The 17390-nt window shown below is 44.7% G+C and overlaps 7 protein-coding genes, 1 long non-coding RNA gene and 1 other non-coding gene across 9 annotated transcripts in view; 4 read left to right on the top strand and 5 right to left on the bottom strand.

Moving 5' to 3' along the window:
• Window positions 1-4577: 4577 nt before the first annotated feature.
• LOC112350409 lies at window positions 4578-5467 on the top strand. The gene is made up of 3 exons (XR_002993761.1): window positions 4578-4844; window positions 4900-5274; window positions 5341-5467. It is a non-coding gene; the product is annotated as an uncharacterized LOC112350409 (long non-coding RNA).
• Window positions 5468-5478: 11 nt separating this feature from the next.
• Window positions 5479-6663, bottom strand: LOC9647973. The gene is made up of 2 exons (XM_024686526.1): window positions 6232-6663; window positions 5479-6183 (listed from the first exon to the last, which is right to left on the bottom strand). Exons 1-2 carry the CDS (start codon window positions 6661-6663, stop codon window positions 5551-5553), a joined length of 1065 nt encoding a protein of 354 aa, XP_024542294.1. The 3' UTR covers window positions 5479-5550.
• Window positions 6664-7605: 942 nt separating this feature from the next.
• Window positions 7606-9717, top strand: LOC9647972 (serine acetyltransferase 2). Its single transcript, XM_002981560.2, has 9 exons — window positions 7606-8263; window positions 8340-8537; window positions 8589-8648; window positions 8709-8804; window positions 8879-8903; window positions 8971-9065; window positions 9127-9293; window positions 9355-9428; window positions 9488-9717. The coding sequence occupies exons 1-9, from the start codon at window positions 7652-7654 to the stop codon at window positions 9541-9543; spliced, it is 1383 nt and encodes a 460-aa protein (XP_002981606.2). The 5' UTR covers window positions 7606-7651; the 3' UTR covers window positions 9544-9717.
• Window positions 9718-10122: 405 nt separating this feature from the next.
• On the top strand, window positions 10123-10884 carry LOC9647803 (photosystem I reaction center subunit psaK, chloroplastic). The gene is made up of 3 exons (XM_002981559.2): window positions 10123-10280; window positions 10344-10421; window positions 10591-10884. Exons 1-3 carry the CDS (start codon window positions 10173-10175, stop codon window positions 10819-10821), a joined length of 417 nt encoding a protein of 138 aa, XP_002981605.2. The 5' UTR covers window positions 10123-10172; the 3' UTR covers window positions 10822-10884.
• Window position 10885: 1 nt separating this feature from the next.
• LOC9647802 (protein SLE2) lies at window positions 10886-11494 on the bottom strand. The gene is made up of 2 exons (XM_002981465.2): window positions 11333-11494; window positions 10886-11207 (listed from the first exon to the last, which is right to left on the bottom strand). Exons 1-2 carry the CDS (start codon window positions 11445-11447, stop codon window positions 11044-11046), a joined length of 279 nt encoding a protein of 92 aa, XP_002981511.1. The 5' UTR covers window positions 11448-11494; the 3' UTR covers window positions 10886-11043.
• Window positions 11495-11659: 165 nt separating this feature from the next.
• On the bottom strand, window positions 11660-12307 carry LOC9647971 (em protein H5). The gene is made up of 2 exons (XM_002981464.2): window positions 12087-12307; window positions 11660-12026 (listed from the first exon to the last, which is right to left on the bottom strand). Exons 1-2 carry the CDS (start codon window positions 12241-12243, stop codon window positions 11863-11865), a joined length of 321 nt encoding a protein of 106 aa, XP_002981510.1. The 5' UTR covers window positions 12244-12307; the 3' UTR covers window positions 11660-11862.
• A 488-nt stretch (window positions 12308-12795) lies between these two features.
• On the bottom strand, window positions 12796-12876 carry TRNAL-CAG. The gene has a single exon. It is a non-coding gene; the product is annotated as a tRNA-Leu (tRNA).
• Window positions 12877-13092: 216 nt separating this feature from the next.
• LOC9647801 (transmembrane 9 superfamily member 7) lies at window positions 13093-15607 on the top strand. Its single transcript, XM_002981558.2, has 7 exons — window positions 13093-13288; window positions 13410-13574; window positions 13647-13759; window positions 13812-13920; window positions 13985-14097; window positions 14152-14308; window positions 14371-15607. Exons 1-7 carry the CDS (start codon window positions 13178-13180, stop codon window positions 15526-15528), a joined length of 1926 nt encoding a protein of 641 aa, XP_002981604.1. The 5' UTR covers window positions 13093-13177; the 3' UTR covers window positions 15529-15607.
• A 38-nt stretch (window positions 15608-15645) lies between these two features.
• LOC9647970 (chloride channel protein CLC-f) overlaps window positions 15646-17390 on the bottom strand; it is a 3354-nt gene continuing 1609 nt past the window's right edge. The window contains exons 4-9 of the mRNA XM_024686470.1: window positions 16909-17384; window positions 16738-16842; window positions 16471-16677; window positions 16201-16413; window positions 15912-16144; window positions 15646-15847 (exon numbers count right to left, since the gene is read on the bottom strand). Coding sequence (XP_024542238.1) covers window positions 15757-15847; window positions 15912-16144; window positions 16201-16413; window positions 16471-16677; window positions 16738-16842; window positions 16909-17384 — 1325 coding nt within the window. The 3' untranslated portion in view covers window positions 15646-15756. The remainder of the gene's footprint in view (window positions 15848-15911; window positions 16145-16200; window positions 16414-16470; window positions 16678-16737; window positions 16843-16908; window positions 17385-17390) is intronic.

Here is a 17390-nt window from a genome sequence, read left to right as displayed (position 1 = left end):
GATAGCTTACCGTGTCTGCCAAACACCCTCGCTATCATGCCCTTTGTGTTAGTCCCAAATGCTATTTATGGAAAGTGTTCAGATTTGCTCATTAGGCATATCTATAGAATGTAGAGATCGGCCTGAATATAATGGTGTTTGTCCCGTGTCCAAATTCGCAATCTAAAGACATTCCATATTTAGTAAGTTTCGAGCTTGTCCCAGAGACTAACTCCTGATACTAAGGGAGGTTTGGGGTGAAAGCCCAAAGCGTGTGTTCCTCAGGGGGGGGGGGGGGGGGGGGGCTGTGGGGGGTTCCAAATGTATAGTAGGGATAGTGGGTAGGTCGGGCATGGCCGACCAACCTGAGGCATAGTCTAGCTCCTGCTTGCGTGCTTGTCCTTGTTCTGCGTTCGGCTTAGGTCTAAGCCCAAGTTCCATTCCATGCTAGTTGGTGGAGTACCCATATCCTCGCGTTAGGCCACCAGTATGCTAAAATAGCGCCAAACTCCGTTTAGCTCCGTTTTGCGTGTTGGTTCTGGCATTGGGATGCTGGTTACTCTAGGACTGTTCCAAGTCGCTCTGGGCTGCTGTCCCTTCACTCCTTGGGCTGTATGCTCGGGAGTTGCTCCGTGGTTCGGTTCCGTCACTCCTTGGCTCCATGCTTGGGAGTTTGGCACCGTTCCTTCGTTCAGTGGCCCAAGGCCCTGAACCTCGGGTTCCTATGGACACGTGGCATGTGACACGTGGCATCTGTCATGTGGCACAAAGAGGGTTTAGGTTCCGCTTCGTGGTGTTATCCTATGGTAAATCACCATCGGATAAAGGGTCAAAACCACGTGCGCTACATTAAGTTGGTTTTTTGGTTCCTTGAAGGTTACCAATTAGGCGTTAGAAAGGGTTATAAAATTCATTTGCTATAATTTGTTGGTGGATTTGTTGCACTTAGAGTAAATCATTGGATGGTGAAAGTGTGAAGTTGAGGCATTGGCATTGCTAACACTTGTGTTAGTGGAAGTGGCATTGTTATTTCAAATGATGAGGAATTTTCCTTAAACCTTAATTTTCTATATCATTTTTTTTTTAGTGTTTTGGCTTCACATTGGATCTTGAAAGTGGTTGAAGAAGAGTGTTAATGCAATATAGATATTTAAATATATAGTCTTTGTAATCAAGTCTTGGATGTTTATTTTGCATTTTGCAAATATCATTGTCGAATGTTAGAAATGTGGGCAAGATGTTCAATGCTTAAATATATTATTGGGTCATGAGAATTTATGTTGAGGTAAACTTATGTGAAGTTGTTAGTAGGAAAAAGTTGGTTGAGTCTTGAAAGTTTACATTCTTGGACTGAGAGTTATTCTTTCTTTAGGAGAAATTTTCCACAAATTTTCTTAGACTTATCTAATGACTAATCTATTGATCATTTTACTTAAAAACCATTTCGTTTTCGTAAGCCAATACAAACTAGTGAAGATTGGAGTTAACTTCGGTTGACTTAAACCTTAGTAAGTAGTTTATATGATGCAATCCGAAAGGGATATTAACTTTTGGGGTTAATGCAATTGTTGGATAGAGTCTGGAGTTTGTGTAAAAAAATGGTTATTGCACTTTTTTAGAAAGGTGGGTGTGCTATTTTTTTATAACGTTGTGTTTGGTGGCAGGCTAGACCTTGCATTTCATTAAACTTTATAAGAGTAGTGAACTCTCATTGTTCCTAACTTAGTCTTGGTAATCTTGCACCTTGGCTGAGTATAGTGATGTCCAATTTAATTGTTTGAGGTTGAAATGTTGGTACCCATATTATAGCCTTGTCTATCAAGAGGTTGTGTACCAGTATGAGTCCATCTCATGATCTTCACTTTAGTTTCGACTAAGTGTTAATCAAGTATAACTAGCTTCCTCAAGGCATGCTTAGAGCTATTGGATAGATGTGTTGGTGAGCTTATTGCGGTTGAATTGGAATCAAGTGGTCATTTAGTTCATACTTGTCTATAAACCTTTATCTCATACCTGGGGTATTACATTCATGCTGGATAAGTATAGGACTCAATGGTGAGTTTAATCTTTGGGTTTTGTGAAAGCAAGTTGAAGAGTGATTGTTAATTGCTTTGCAACTAGTGATTGCTTGTAGACTTCATTGAGAACTGTTAACACTTGCTTCATTTGATGATAATGATAGATTTACTTTACCAAATGGTATTGCAAAGGATCGTATTATAAGTTTGCATGGTTTTTCCATGTTAGCATATTAATTCTACTTTTGTCGATATTATTTGGTTGCATTTAGTCCGTGGTATTAGATTTCATTGAGTCTTGGACATGGTGAATCACTCTTTGATGAAGTGTTATCTATAATTGAGTATTGTTAAAGGATTAATTTCAAATACTAAGTATAGTATCTTTGACTTTAACTAGCTTATTTGCTAAAGAGTTTTGAATGGTGATTCACTTTTGCTTTTTTCTAGCTTTGCTTTAATGTTGATGATATTGGAGTGATGCTTTGTCATTAACATTGTTGGTGTTAAGATTTAAGTGGGATGAGACAATGTTATCACTTTTTTACATGCTCTTTTCATTTTTACTCATGTTCTCATAACCTAGTCAGGACCAACCAATCACAAGGTACAACAAAGATTCTACCTATACTTGGTATAAATGAGTTAAAGATGTTGGTTAATCTAGCTATGCTTTCACTTCTACAGCAAATAAAAAAGCTTCATAGTAGGCTTGAGAAGGATTTTCAACCTTTAGAACAAGTTGAAAACCATGGATCTTATGCATTTGGCTTATAAGCATTTGATGTAGTAGATAAGTTTTCTTTTATAACAACTTTTCTACCAAATCTTTTAGCACTAAATCTCTATGGTGGACTTCAAAAGACTCCTTTACACACTTTATATCTAAATATGTTTCATGTGAGTTGAAACAAACATGTTATAATGTAGTGATTTTGAGGAGCAACCATTTTCTTGTTGTCTTGACATGGAGTAGAATCTTCCTCTAGTCACTCTCAACTCTAAGACTGGATCATTCACATCAACAACCATTCAGCATATTCTTTTATTCTTTCCACTTTATAGTGAATGCAGGTCTTTGTCACACTTGTAACAATGCCCTTCCAGATAGGATTATCACCAAGTGTTTTTTCCACTTTTTTTTTTTTTTTGCTTTTGTTTTGTTTTCCTTTTCTTTCTTTTTCCAATTTTCTCACTTTATTTCACTTCTCTTCAGGTTGTGCAGTTATGAGGAATGCTCTTGGACTATGGTTCTTAGCCTCATAAGACTTTACCCTCTAAGCTTTAAGTTTTCTAAATCATGTTTAGGGTTTTTAGTTTTCCCTCCATCACTCTCATCATTTTTCACTGAACATTTCTTTTCATTTTTATAGTCACCATTATCACTTGCTAATCATTTCTTATAGTATTGCCTACAAATGGCACTCCCATTCTTTTCTATGATACCACTGCTGGGCTTCACATTTTTTTCAACGGTTTTCATTTCAACTTACTATCTAGATGGTATTTAGACATGACAAAAGTTTCAACCAAAAGATTCATTATTATTTATGAGTTATAAACACAACTAGATTAGTGCAATGGTTTCAACTTAGCAACAAACTAAGACTTCTAATAACATTACATGCAGAGGCATCTAAGTCCTTCTTATGAAATAATTTTTACATCATTTCACCTCTCTTAATGACCAATAGTTCTTTGTATAGATAATCTCTCAGTATTGATCACTTGCCACTTTCTCTTCGACATTGTTGTGGTGAGCATGTAGTGTGCTATTTTTGGGGACTCTAGTTATTGATCAAACAATGGTTTTCCTTTCACCTTCCATTCATCGATTCACATCCTTAACTAATGCATCTTCTATTCTTCTTTTCTTTCATTTGAACTCTAAATTGCTCTTAAAATATATGTAACATTGTGCTATAAGTCCCACAAGGCAGAGATCTAGGTTTGAGACGCATTTCTAACTTACTTCTTTTCTTTAGCTATTGTGATCTCTTCTTTTTTCTATTTTCTTGGGTTCATGTTCTAATTTGACCCCACAGCCTTTTCTATTTTCTCTTTATGTTTTTATCATCCATCCTTATCCTCTATCTATATGCAATACTTTTGGCCATTCTTTTCTAGCTTGCAGGGGGCTATTCCATGCATGAGTGATTGAGAGCTCCCAGCGGTCATGAAGAAGAGGGAGATGATCTGGATGCTCTCATAGTCACCTGTTAGAGATTCTAGGAATATTCATATAATATTTGGAGATTTGCAAATCTCAATACTCTTTAGGAATCCACCTAAGCTGCGTAAAAGGGGTGACGTTCGGCAGGCCGCGCCCCTCGTCACCCAATCCAATATGAGCAACTCCAATGCTCGATCGACTCTGCCAATTCAATCAGTGCCACCAAAATCAGCACAATCTTAACACATTGAGAAAAACCTTCTGATTGATCCATTGTAGCCAAAAGAAGAAGTAAGAAACACAACGAATTGAGCCCATGCTTCATAGTTTAAGATTTACAAATAAATATCTCTCTAACATATAGAATCCGCTGAATGGGGCTTTTCGCAATCAAAATCGGCTTCCGGGCGGCTTCGAGGGAGTCAGATCAACGCGCGAGCGTCGAGCCACAGAAGGACAAGAGCCGGGCGCTGCGATCTAGGGTTCTCCTGTCGTAGAAGAGTGTCTTAAGATTAATGTGGTTGTGGCAAAGTCTCGGCGGCCAAGGCAGCCGCTGAAAGAGCTTGAGTCACACATAATACTCCATTGTCAGTGCCACCTTGTTTCAGGGCCAAGCCTCCCAAAGGTGGAAGAAATCTCTCGGAGTTTATAGCTCACGAGGGCAGCGATTTGAGGTACTTGCTTGTTGCGATCACAAGTTTCATAATTTTTTTGTGTGTGTTTTCCCAGGCTGAGAAAGAGTAGTTCTTCTTTAGTTTATGTTTTGCGTGCTCTGTCGGCTTTGTTCTTGCTAAACGGCTGAAAAATCTGGCGACGCAGCACTTCGAAGTTCTCGACGATGTCTTCATGCACGCCAGAAAGCTATTCGTCTGGAAGTCGCGATCCATCATCTAGATCTTACACTTCGGCTCTCTTGTACTTGAAGATTGTGTTTCGTTTTCTTTGGTGCTCACTCTTTCGTGTTTCTTCTTCTGTTTGCTTGCAGGGCTTATCACGCTTTACAATCCTGTGGAATCACGGGCAGCGAGTGTTGTGCAAAACAGAATCAGTGAGATAACCTCTCTGCTCTTGCTACGTTAACAATCAATGGTTTCTTCAAAATGCGTAAGTGATCCATCTAATGCTTTACTTCCGTGCTCCTCCTCTCATTGTACGCTTTTCTCCTTACAGACACTGAGCTACGAGATTAAAGAACTTGTCACGTCTATGCAGCTGCGCGAACTGACCATGGAACGACTTGTGTTATAGGTGATCGAGGTATTTTTGTTTTTCTTGTGTACATAAGATAGTTTATTACCTTTTAGATAAGTCTGAGAATCGCTTCAAGGAGCGCGGATCCAAAAACATGCCTCAAGTAAAGAAGAAGCTCTCATAAGACTCTCAGGTCACCAGTAAGTCGTCGTCCTCCTTATCAGTATCAAACTTCTCACTGTCGGGTGCGTAGGTTCTGTTTTGGTGAGCTCTCTTCCTCAGCACGTAGACGTTGAAGTAGTAGCTTCCCAGTTCCTCCCGGTTCCTCCTTCCTGCGAAGGAAGCTTGGAGGTCCGGCCAAAGCTTCTTCTCGTTGTCCCCCTGGCACCGTCTCACAATTGCCGAAAACTCGGCTTGCTCTCGCATGCTCCACTTGGCCAACTTGATCAAGCTCTCTCCCATTGTGTGGAACCCCCACTCCCGGAAGACGTCCTCTCCCAGCTCCTGCTTGAGCTTCCCGCATTGCTCGTTGACGTGTAGTTTCACACAGTCTTCCGAGCCATCGTCCGTGCAGAAGCACATACTAGCGCTATGGCTTCTCGCCTCTGTTTTGGACCAGACCACTTCTCCTAGAAAGAGCTTTGAGTTCTCGTCATCGTTGTCGGCATTGACAGCCACGGTAGAGGGAACTACAGCTTGAAATCTCTCTCCGACTGGAACGCTCTTGCGCTCCAAGGGAGTTTGAGGCTGAAGTTTGGGTCGAGGTGTGTGGGGTGTGTGAGAGCGAAGCGCATACTTGGAAGGTCGTCGTGGTCTATTGCTCTGTACTTAAAAGTTATGTAAACCATGTAATTAATCAATTAATTGTACCTTGAGGTGGTTGCTCTGGAGGCGACCCAAGAATCCCTTGATTGTTTCTTGGAATTTCCCGTTGTCCCCTTCACTGTGGCCTGCATTTCCTGGATCCAAAGCCAACTTCCTTAAATGGGCCAGGGCCTCTTTGACATGAGAGTGGATTAGTGCCTTTGCATTTGGATCAACATTCCCTTTGGTGGCATCAAATGTAGCACCAAAGACCTGGCCACTCTCAAAAGCCTTGAGGTGCTTGAGGTGGGCTGATTTGACATCAGGCCCATGGTGGTAAGCTGCCACATCCTTCCAGTTTATAGACTTACTAATTTTAGAGTGGCCACTTGATTTTTTCACCTTGTCTAGCAGGGGCCCAAGATTCACCTTGTTACCTGCTATGGAAACTCTAGCTTGTAATACCCTCTCAAGCTTCTTCTCCTTTCTAATTTCCATTGCTCCTCTACTCCTCTACTGGCTAGGGATTTACACAAAAATCAAGGTATTGGGATTTTTACAGTCTACCATATAAGCCACCTGACAAAACTTTGATGGCTGCTTCTACTCATTAGATGTTAGAAAAGTGAAAGAAAATTGTGTTAAGTCATATTTAATTAATTTTAAATATTTTTAGAAAGGGTAATAAGGGAAAAGAAAAGAGCCCATGAACAACTTTGTAATGCTTAAAGCTGCATTTCCACTAGGATAAACATTCTTGTGAGATAGAAAATCATTCAAAGATTGTTACTGAGGCTAGTTTTATAATCAGTTCTTTTCACATGGAAAATGTAGGTGTATCTATTCCACTCAATGCAAAAAAATTTAAAAACATGTACACAAATGCATAGATCTTTCACTTTTCAGATATAGACTCTCAAAGCAATCATCCCTCTAAAACAATAATCCTTTTTCTCCATACACTGATTAATTATAAATATAATATAGTTTATGTATCAATTTGGAGGTGATTGAACAGAATGTAAGTATAACATATATTGAAAAACATAACAAATCTTATGAACCTTTATCATGCTCCTACAACAATTTCTTAAGAGTGATTATGCACCCATTTTATAACTGTAAGATTTGTCCTAATAAAAAGGTTCTAAAGGTAAATATCCATGTTTACTATATTTTATATAGGATATGCTTGGTGGTTATAGCCTGTTATAACCTGTTAGAGCATGAACTAATTCTTTATATGTTAAATTGTTTCTTCTATGCATTTTGCGTATGCCCTAGTAGAGAATGCTTCCATGCTAAACGGCTTTATGGCAAGATTATGTTAAACTCAATCACGGTACTGAGCATTCACAATTCTAAGAGATGTGCATCTATTGAACACTTGGCTGCCCAGCATTTGCCTGTATTATATTTTGGGATTACCACTTCTAAGAGCCCTAAACCGGCTAGGTATGTAGGGTTGCCATGTAAGTCTCGTTAGATGGCATTGTGGCTGGGCTCTGTTGGAATCGGCAGCTCGATCGTGGGATACGGGCGCATCGCCATGTCGCCTCACGTCCGCTGCGGAGCAGCAGCCGACCCAAATGGATCGAATGGGGCTTTTCGGGCCCGGGACGACCAATCCAGCTTCCGGGCGAGCAGGATCACGGAGCAGGCCAAGGACACCAGCCTGAGCAGCTTCGAAGGGAGCGAGATCAACGCGCCGTTTGGGTTTGGCCAGTACTCCCACAAGAGCGTCGAGCCGCAGGAGGACAAGAGCCGGGCGAGCTGCGAGGGAATCGACAAGCATTCTCCCGCCAAGGATTCTCGCTCTCCTGCCGTGGACGAAGAACAGTGGAAGAGTGTCTTCCCTGCCTACATCCAGAGTGGAGGTGGGGATGATCACTGTGGCGATGGAGTCGTTGGTGGCGAAGTCTCGGCGGCCAAGGCAGCCGCCGAGTCCGTGAAAGAGCTCGAGTCACACGTAAGTACTCCATTGTCAGCGCCACCTTGTTCCAGTGCAAAGCCACCAAAAGAAGGTGGAAGAAATCTCTCCGAGCTTATAACTCACGATCCAATCTGGGCAGCAATCCGGGCCGAAGCACGGCTTGAGGTACTTGCTTGTTGCGATCACAACTTTCTCATTCTCTCCTCTCTCTTTTTGTGTGTGTGTGTGTTTTTTTTTCCAGGCAGAGAAAGAGCCACTTCTGAGCAGTTTTCTGTATGCTAGTATACTGGCTCATCCTTGTTTCGAGCGCTCTGTGGGCTTTGTTCTCGCCAACCGGCTGAAGAATGTGACCCTCTTGGCGACGCAGCTCCTGGACGTTTTCGACGATGTCTTCACGCACGAGCCTCAAGTCCAGGAAGCTATTCGTCTGGATGTCCAGGTTAAAGAGCTTTCTTCTATTTTCTTTCTAGTTTTCTTACACCCTTTGTAGGCCGTGAGAAGTCGCGATCCATCGTGCAGATCTTACAGTTCGGCTCTCCTGTACTTAAAGGTTGTGCTTACGTTTCCTTTCGTGCTCACTCTTTTTGTTTCCTCTTCTCTTTGCTTGCAGGGCTATCACGCTTTGCAATCCTACAGAGTAGCTCATGCGCTTTGGAATCGCGGGCAGCGAGTGTTGGCGCTGGCATTGCAAAGCAGAATCAGTGAGGTAACCTTTCGTGTTTTGCACTTTTGCTTTCCACCGGGTATACGGTGTTTTACGAAATATTTGTAGTTTTTCAGGTGTTTGCTGTAGATATCCATCCAGGTGCTACGCTTTTTGTTCCTTCAAATACTGAGCTACGAGACTAAAGAACTTGTCACGTCCTATGCAGCTGCGCGAATCGGGAAAGCTATAATGCTTGACCACGGAACGGGCGTAGTGATCGGAGAGACTTGTGTTATAGGCGATAGAGTTTCCTTGATGCAGGTTCGTTCTCTCCTTTTTTGTGTTCTCCATGCACTAAAAACTCCGTGCTTTTTTTGTACAGGGTGTCACTTTAGGTGGATCGGGCAAAGAAGCCGGTGACAGGCATCCCAAAATCGAAGAAGGGGTGCTCATTGGAGCTGGAGCAACGATCCTAGGCAACATAAGAATCGGTCGTTGCTCCATGGTCGCTGCTGGATCACTGGTTCTTAAAGATGTGCCTCCACACAGGTTAACTTTTTAGATTCTCTTTCGTTATTTTCTTGTTCCAACTAGTCTTTGAGTCTTGCAGTGTAGCGGCTGGAACTCCTGCCAAAGTCGTAGGAACTCTAGAAGAGCCCACTCCTGCCTTGACGATGAAACACGGTACGACTTTTGGGGTATTTTTCTGAATTTTCTTTCTTCTGTCTTTTTCTTCTCTACAGATGCAATGAGCTGCCAAATTTCCGACGACAGTCTCTGTGAAGGCGCTGGAATATAAGATGGACAATTAGAAAGAGAATCTGTACATATATAAAAGCTGGTATGTATTGGTTAGTTGGAATAATCGATTCCAGATCCACGAAAACTCTGGATTTGTGCTGGCTAGGAGTGCAATGCACTGCTGGACACGGCTTAATTCATGAGGTAACATTTTGCGTTTCCTTGTCTTTTTTATGCGTCTTACAAACATGTGTTTTCTAAGTGTTTTTCTGTATAGATTGCTTAAAGAACTTGTCTTGTTTAAATTGCGTTGTTGTTGGAGAAACTTGTGCCTTGAGCAGGTTCGTGGTTTTGTATCCTCCATGCACTTGAACTCTGTTAAAGAGGGCTTTTCATATTTATCCTCTAAAAAAACCATAGAGGTCTGCTTCTTTGTGCAGGGTGTTACTTTAGGTGGATAAGTTTTCGGACAAAATGTGCTGCGAACTAGAAAAAGCTTCCCATCAGGTCTAGGCTCGATCGCTAATGGTTTTATTTGTAGGAACAACGTCTTATTTGAAGCTAAAACAGAAGAGTTCTAAGCAAAACATCTGATCCTAGCTCCGGCCAATGAGGTGAAGATAAGGCCTTTTGGGGGTATTGTTCCCAATCCACCTTTTATCCTCTCTAGAGTCTCTGGGTATTGAGATGGCAGCCATGGCGACACAAGCAGCATTGCCTGGCACCATTGTTGGTCGTGAGTTCCAGGGCCTCAAAGCCAGCACCAGCTTCAGCCGTGCTCAGACCACCACCCTCGTAAGTTACAGAACTCTCTCGAGTTGGATTTTGCTGATTACTTCGCTTTGGATGATTCTCCAGGCCCTGCCGTCGCTGAGATGCAGAGGCAAAGGAGCTCTCGGAGCACGATGCGGCTTCATTGGATCACCCACGAATCTGGTACGTAGTTCACGCATAGCTTTTCTAGTGTAGGAACCATGTTCCTTCCTTGAACTAGGAACTCCAATGACTGACTTGATTATTCACGACAACTTCGATTCGACAATGCGTTTTAGAAATTTTCTATCTGCCATGACTGACTTGCAAGATTTTGTTTTCTTTTTTCCAGATAATGGTTGCTTGCACGACGTTGTCTCTCATCGCCGGGCGATTTGGATTGGCACCGTCAGCTAACCGGCAGGCGCTGGCTGGGTTGAAGCTGGTGGACAGAGACTCGGGTCTCCAAACCGGTGATCCCGCGGGATTCACAGGAAGCGACACGGTCGCCTTCGGTGTGGTTGGCCACATTGCGGGTGTTGGCATTGTTCTTGGCCTCAAAGCCCTTGGAAGCATTCCATAGAGTGCCTGGGCACTTGTGTATATTCGTTGACAAGAAGGAACACGAAGAAAACATTGGATGAAAGTGAGCTTTTCAACCACGAGAGTTTGTGTTGAGGTACGAGAAACATTGGATCACATCAACAGCTTTTGAAGCTACTTACATGGAGAAGGAAATGGAAATGTTTACAAGCAGCCACTGAACTTAAGATCAACAGAAGGAAAAGGAAATGGAGATCTTCACTTAAGATTTGGTCTTGAACTTGGACTCGTCGACTTTGATGCCCTCGTCGGCAATGCGCTCATCGGCCGACTTCTCTGTGGTGGTGAGCCCGCCTTTCTTCCCCATTTCCTTGTAGCCCTCAGTCCCAAGCTGCTCCTTCCTCGTCTGGCCTCCCTTGCTCCGACCTTAGAAGGAAACCAAAACAAAAACGCATTAGAATCTAAGAAACTCAGGAAATCATGAGAAGAAATCTAAAAGTAGTGAGAAAGCCAACATACAAATCAGAAGAACAGAGAAGAACCTCTATTACCTTCAGCAAGATGCTCCTGCGCTTCCAAGCTCTGCCCACCCGTTCCTCCCGGAACCACCGTCTCGCCCTGGCGAGCGGCCTCGTCGAGCTCCTTCCTCTGCTGCCTGGTGGCCATTTCTCCTATCGCGACAAATCTCTCGTTTCCTTTGCACTCTTTCACTCGCTTTCCACTGTACTGAGAATGAGCCAATGGCGAACCATTTGCGACTGAGGTATCACTTTATACGCTTGCCGACACCCCCGTGGTGCTGCCACGTTACCCAACCAGGTAAACACGTCTACCACGCCATGCAGCTTGACCCGTGGCAAAACTAATAACTATACGCATTTTGGACTTTCACCAAGAACTTCCATAGCTAGTTAAGAGATTACATACGAAAAGCAGAATGCAAAGAATCTAAGTAAGATCACATACGAGAAGTAGACTGCAGAGAATCTAACATACAGAAAGTAGACTGCAGAGAATCTATGTAAAGATCACATATAAAGAGAAAGAGAGAGAGTGATTAGTGTTCGGAGCTATATGATCTCTAACTCTTGGTTTTATACTTGGACTCGTCGATTGGAATGCCCTCTTCCTCCATACGCTCCTGGCCGGACTTGTCCATGGTGCTCAGCCCGCCCTTGCGTCCCATCTGTTGGTACCCTTCGGTGCCCATTTGCTGCTTGCGAGACTCGCCACCCTTGTGACGTCCTATGAAAATGTAGCATTAGAGCCATGCACAAAGGAAGATGAGAAACAATGGATTCTTACCTTCGGCGAGACGGACCTGGGCATCCAAGCTCTTCCCACCGGTCCCTCCCGCCACCACCGTCTGGCCCTCTCGCGCGGCCTGGTCGAGCTCCTCCTTCTCCTCGCTTGGCAGCTCTTTCACTTGCTTGGTATCCTGGATTGGCGCTTCCTGGGCCATACTACCGTAACGAGAGATTTGCTCAAAAGCTGAGTGCTGGAAGATCTATCAATCGAGCTGTGTGTCTAAAAGCGATTGTTGGACCTCCTCTCGTGCCTCGTTGGGTTTATATGGGGAGAGGTGGTGAGGTACGTGGCAGTCACCGCCGCCATGCAAGCTGCCACATTTTCACTAATCGCTGGCAAGCAGGATGTTACAGTAAATGGGATTCGAACTTGGGAAGGTAAACGGTCGAATGCTTTGGTTTTGCGCAGCTCAATGCGAGCCTTGGACGCAATGATAGCGTTTGCTTGTACAAATAATGAAAGCCAAGAAGGATGACGAGTTGTGGTTCACGAGATCATCAAAACAGCTATAATTTGTCGGTTTTATGATTTTTGGTTGGCGCCACGAGACCTTGTAAACAGCTAATGAATGAATGAATGAATGATTTTCAATTTCCTACATAAAATTTGTTATCAGTTTATAATCTAAATTAACTCCTAACCATTTATTTTCAAATATATTTAATTTAAATTATAAAGTTACTTTTTATGTATTAAAACCACCTGGTGTCAGAAATGGGATTCGAACCCATGCCCATGCGAACTAGTACCTGAAACTAGCGCCTTAGACCAACTCGGCCATCCTGACTTACAGTTTTTTAATACACCACAAGTCGTTAATTAAACATCTTTTTTCCTGTGATTTTTCTAGAAATGGTTTTGGATATTCCTTTAACTAAGCTAATAAACCTAAGCAAAATCAAAATATCCACAAGAGCCAGGAAAATTATCAGCGCATTTTATAAGTGATGCGATTCGAACCGCGTGCTCTGCATGGACGCAAAAGTCCGCTAATTAGGAGAGCAGATATGCCTTCCGTAGCGTACGGCGGCCATTGCCCAGTTCTTTGGCCTCTCTCTTTTGGTGTGCCTAGCTAGGGTGGAGCTGCCATGGCGCAGGCGAGGCGCTGGATCCCCACCGCGATACTGCTCGTGGCGCTGCTGCTGGAGCCGTGCGCCGGATTCTATCTTCCCGGCGTCGCTCCCCAGGATTTCAATCAGGTGAGAAAATCCGGTTCTTTTTTGCCCACATTCTGCGAATCCGCGTTGGAATGGGCAAGATCTAGCGCTGGGAGGCGCGCATTGCGGAACTAGGTCTTAGATCTTGGCTTTCTTGTTCCAGGGGGACGAGCTCCAGGTCAAAGTGAACAAGCTCACGTCCGTGAAGACGCAACTTCCTTATGATTACTATTCCTTGGCATTTTGCAAGCCGGGGAAGGTCCTCAACAGCGCTGAGAATCTGGGCGAGGTTCTTCGAGGAGATCGCATCGAGAATTCTCCTTATGTGGTGAGTTTCATCTCTACCTTTAGCCAAGGGAGAAAAAAAGAAAAGAAAAAGGATGCTAATGCTGTGGTGTAGTTCCGGATGCTCGAGGACTCGTACTGCAATATCGTCTGTAAGACGGACAAGCTGTCGAAGAAAAATGCGAGGAAGTTCAAGAGGAAGATCAACGAGGAGTATCATGTCAACATGTAAGAGCACGTTTCATGGCTCGTAAGAGATTTTTATGTTTCTCTTTTGCAGGATACTCGACAATCTTCCTTTGGCGAGACTTAAACCCACGGCTGATCCGTCTTACAAGGCATACGACCGTGGCTATCACGTCGGATTCAAAGGCAGCTATGTCAATGAAGTACGTGCATTGTTTATGGTTCTAGTTCTTTGCGGGCCAACCACAAACAATTGTTTATTCGCAGGCCAGTGTGGAGAAGCATTTTATTTACAATCACTTGTCTTTCGTCGTACACATTCACAAAGATCCGAACTATAAGACATCGCGTATTGTCGGGTTTGAAGTCACTCCTTTCAGGTCTGTCTGTCCCTTCGCACGGACGTTTTCTTGAATGCTTTTTCTATTGTCTAGTGTAAAGCACGAGGTTGAGAAGTCCTGGAATGGCCCCGCGGACACGAAACTCTCAACTTGTTCTCGCGATGGTAAAAGGCGCGTTGGTGCCGATCAACCTTTCCAAGAGGTTGAAGCGAACGAGGAGATCATATTCACCTACGATGTTGCCTTCCAGGTGAAAGTTTTTGGAAAAATTCTGCGCCTTGTAACTTTGCGTGTTTGTTTTCTTTTATGCAGTTTAGTCCAGTGAGATGGGCTTCGAGATGGGATATGTATCTCTACATGTCCGACGACCAGATCCACTGGTTTTCGATCATCAACTCGCTGATGATCGTCCTGTTCCTCTCCGGAATGGTGGCCATGATCATGCTCCGGACTCTACACCGCGACATCTCCAAGTACAACCAGCTGGAGACGCAAGAAGAAGCACAGGAGGAGACCGGATGGAAGCTTGTCCACGGAGATGTTTTCCGCGCCCCGGTTCACGCAGGCCAGCTCTGCGTCTACGCCGGCACCGGCGTCCAGTTCCTGGGCATGACTCTGGTGACCATGTTCTTCGCGCTGCTCGGCTTCCTATCTCCTTCCAACCGGGGCGGCCTTATGACCGTGATGCTGCTCATCTGGGTGGGCATGGGAGCAGTAGCCGGCTACTCTTCCTCGCGGCTCTACAAGGCCTTCAAGGGAACCGAGTGGAAGTCCATCACCGTGAAGACGGCGTGCATGTTCCCGGGCATCGTCTTCTCGGCCTTCTTCGTCCTCAACACGATCATCTGGGGCGAGAAGTCGTCGGGGGCCATCCCCTTCTCGACCATGTTCGTGCTCGTCCTCCTGTGGTTCGGCATCTCGGTCCCTCTGGTTTTCCTAGGGAGCTACCTCGGTTACAAGAAGCCCGCCATCGAGGACCCGGTCAGGACCAACAAGATCCCCCGGCAGATACCCGAGCAGGCGTGGTACATGCGGCCGCTCTTCTCGGTTCTCATCGGCGGCATCCTGCCGTTTGGAGCAGTGTTCATCGAGCTCTTCTTCATCCTCACCTCCATCTGGCTCCACCAGTTCTACTACATCTTCGGCTTCCTCTTCATCGTCTTCTTGATACTCATGGTCACCTGCGCCGAGATCACCATCGTGCTGTGCTACTTCCAGCTCTGCAGCGAGGACTACAACTGGTGGTGGAGGGCCTACTTCACGTCCGGCTCCTCGGCGTTCTACCTCTTCCTCTACGCCACCTTTTACTTCTTCACCAAGCTGGAGATCACCAAGGTCACGTCCGGGATCCTGTACTTCGGCTATATGGCCATCATCTCCTACTGCTTCTTCGTCTTCACGGGCACGATAGGCTTCTACGCGTGCTACTGGTTCGTACGCACCATATACGCGTCAGTGAAGATCGATTGAGAGAAAAACTCTTACCCCCCCCTTTTTTTTAATGTCTCGGAATGGTATCTTAGATTTTAATCAGGACTTCTTTTCTTAACTTTCCAGTGTTCGTTTCCACTTAGAAGTACCTGCTCAAATGTGTTTAAAACCTTTTGAAAATTTCTCGCGAGGTATAAGCCAATATCACAGCTCACCCCGAATCAATCAACTCGCGTATCTACAAGTATACAACGTACCCCCGCAATTTTAATGTCCGTGGCCAAACACGTCGTCCTTTTCGTCTTCTTTTGGTTGTCTCAATGCATGCAAAGCCATGATCCTCTTCCGCGCCTCAGCTCTGGCGAAAACGAAAAGAAAAGAGACATGAGCACCAACCAAGCTTTCAAGTGTTTTGAGCATACCTCACAGTGGCTGAGATCGTGTCAACGTAGAAAAGGCCAACGACCTTCCTGCCCCGTTCTTGCCATTGCTGCCCAGCTCTGGAAACAACCGGCAGCTGATGAAATCGCTTCTGCTCCATGAGCTGCTGCGCCATCTTCAAGGTCATGTCAGGGTAGCAAATCAGTAACTCGTTATCGTCTCCAAGTGTCCGGCCTTGGCCCGTGCAGATTGCCGCAACTAGCATGCTATCCACCTGTGGAGAAAGCAAGCATGTCAGCTCTGGAAAAAAATAAGAGGACACAAGTATACCTCTAGGACGGTCACGTCTCCCCGGGATGTGGCCATAGCCGCTCTTATCACTTCCTTGTGTAAGTCAGCTAGAGTCATGATCCCTTCGAGGAGCTCATTGTCATCCACGACGATGACACAGCGTTGTTGTACACTGAGCATAGCAGCCACGGCTTCTTTCACCGTTGCCGTTGCTTGGACTTTGACGTAAGTTTTCGTCATTGCCTGCGCAACCTGAGGGATCCAAAAGGTTCATCAACGGGGAGCCACAAAAAAGCAAGTTACTTTTACCTTAATTTCGTCCAAAAGCTCATCCTCTGGGATCTCATCTTCTGCAATGTAGCCCTCCACAGTGCAAAGCTCTACTTCGTCTGTCTCGCCTTTCCTCCGCCAGACTTTCCGGCGTATGCTAGGCTGCATTTCGAGATCTTCTGCTATTCCAATAATTTGCTTTTGCTTCGCAACAGAAGCAACCCAAAATGCCAGGCCTACTGCTCCCTATCCACCGGATTCATGCCTTAGACTAACATTGTCATGTCACCAGAAAACTGAACGTACCAGAAGAGGAAGTAGAATATGGTAGTCCTTGGTAAGCTCGAAAAGCAAAAGAACCGACGTCAAAGGAACGGAGCAAACAGCTGCTAGCATTGCTGCCATTCCTACCTGCACAGAAATAAAAGGACAGAGGTAAGTTTCTCTTTTCCTCCGACTGATACACAGATTACTTACCAAAGCATAAGCTTGCGGATGAGCTACAGCATTAGGTATTGCCGCGTTTATAATAGTACCCATGATAGATCCGTAAACCGAGCCAAGCGCAGAACCGATAAATAGGCTTGGAGCATACACACCTCCCACCAGAGCAGAGCCTTTTGAAAACGCTGTTGAGACGACCTTAGCAATGACTAGCTGTGTCAAAAGTGAAGTTCCTGGAGCTGATGCGTCTTTACCGGAGTGCATGATCTCGTTCACGTTTGTGAATCCCCAATACAGCACTCCCGGATAAGCCAACGCAAGCAGGCCGATGCCAAGACCCCCCATGGCCGGAGTAACAGAAAGTGGAATACCAACGCGCTCTTTTACGAATTCAAACATGCCTGTAAAAAATGCAACCAGCCTGGTGAAGATGACGCTAACAACGCCGCAGAGCATTCCAAGCATTAGATAGAGTGGAAGCTCTGCAACACAAGAGAAAACGTGAGTTCAAAGTA

Source organism: Selaginella moellendorffii, unplaced genomic scaffold (genome assembly GCF_000143415.4).
Source record: "Selaginella moellendorffii unplaced genomic scaffold, v1.0 SELMOscaffold_49, whole genome shotgun sequence".
In the NCBI taxonomy this organism is placed as follows: domain Eukaryota; kingdom Viridiplantae; phylum Streptophyta; class Lycopodiopsida; order Selaginellales; family Selaginellaceae; genus Selaginella; species Selaginella moellendorffii.
Note: the sequence above shows the minus strand (reverse complement) of the source record. Positions and strands in the feature narration are given on the sequence as shown.

Bases quoted from the DNA above. Each gene is read 5' to 3' on its own strand.
- LOC9647971 (XM_002981464.2), bottom strand. From the start codon at position 12,243: ATGGCCCAGGAAGCGCCAATCCAGGATACCAAGCAAGTGAAAGAGCTG. The intron at 12,027-12,086 runs GTAAGAATCCAT...ACATTTTCATAG, and splicing joins CCAGGTCCGTCTCGCCGAAG to GACGTCACAAGGGTGGCGAG.
- LOC9647803 (XM_002981559.2), top strand. From the start codon at position 10,173: ATGGCAGCCATGGCGACACAAGCAGCATTGCCTGGCACCATTGTTGGT. The intron at 10,281-10,343 runs GTAAGTTACAGA...ATGATTCTCCAG, and splicing joins GTGCTCAGACCACCACCCTC to GCCCTGCCGTCGCTGAGATG. The intron at 10,422-10,590 runs GTACGTAGTTCA...TCTTTTTTCCAG, and splicing joins TTGGATCACCCACGAATCTG to ATAATGGTTGCTTGCACGAC.
- LOC9647802 (XM_002981465.2), bottom strand. From the start codon at position 11,447: ATGGCCACCAGGCAGCAGAGGAAGGAGCTCGACGAGGCCGCTCGCCAG. The intron at 11,208-11,332 runs GTAATAGAGGTT...TTTCCTTCTAAG, and splicing joins GCAGGAGCATCTTGCTGAAG to GTCGGAGCAAGGGAGGCCAG.
- LOC9647973 (XM_024686526.1), bottom strand. From the start codon at position 6,663: ATGGAAATTAGAAAGGAGAAGAAGCTTGAGAGGGTATTACAAGCTAGA. The intron at 6,184-6,231 runs GTACAATTAATT...TTTTAAGTACAG, and splicing joins TCCAGAGCAACCACCTCAAG to AGCAATAGACCACGACGACC.
- LOC9647801 (XM_002981558.2), top strand. From the start codon at position 13,178: ATGGCGCAGGCGAGGCGCTGGATCCCCACCGCGATACTGCTCGTGGCG. The intron at 13,289-13,409 runs GTGAGAAAATCC...TTCTTGTTCCAG, and splicing joins CTCCCCAGGATTTCAATCAG to GGGGACGAGCTCCAGGTCAA. The intron at 13,760-13,811 runs GTAAGAGCACGT...TCTCTTTTGCAG, and splicing joins GAGGAGTATCATGTCAACAT to GATACTCGACAATCTTCCTT.
- LOC9647972 (XM_002981560.2), top strand. From the start codon at position 7,652: ATGGCATTGTGGCTGGGCTCTGTTGGAATCGGCAGCTCGATCGTGGGA. The intron at 8,538-8,588 runs GTTAAAGAGCTT...CACCCTTTGTAG, and splicing joins CTATTCGTCTGGATGTCCAG to GCCGTGAGAAGTCGCGATCC. The intron at 8,649-8,708 runs GTTGTGCTTACG...CTTTGCTTGCAG, and splicing joins CGGCTCTCCTGTACTTAAAG to GGCTATCACGCTTTGCAATC.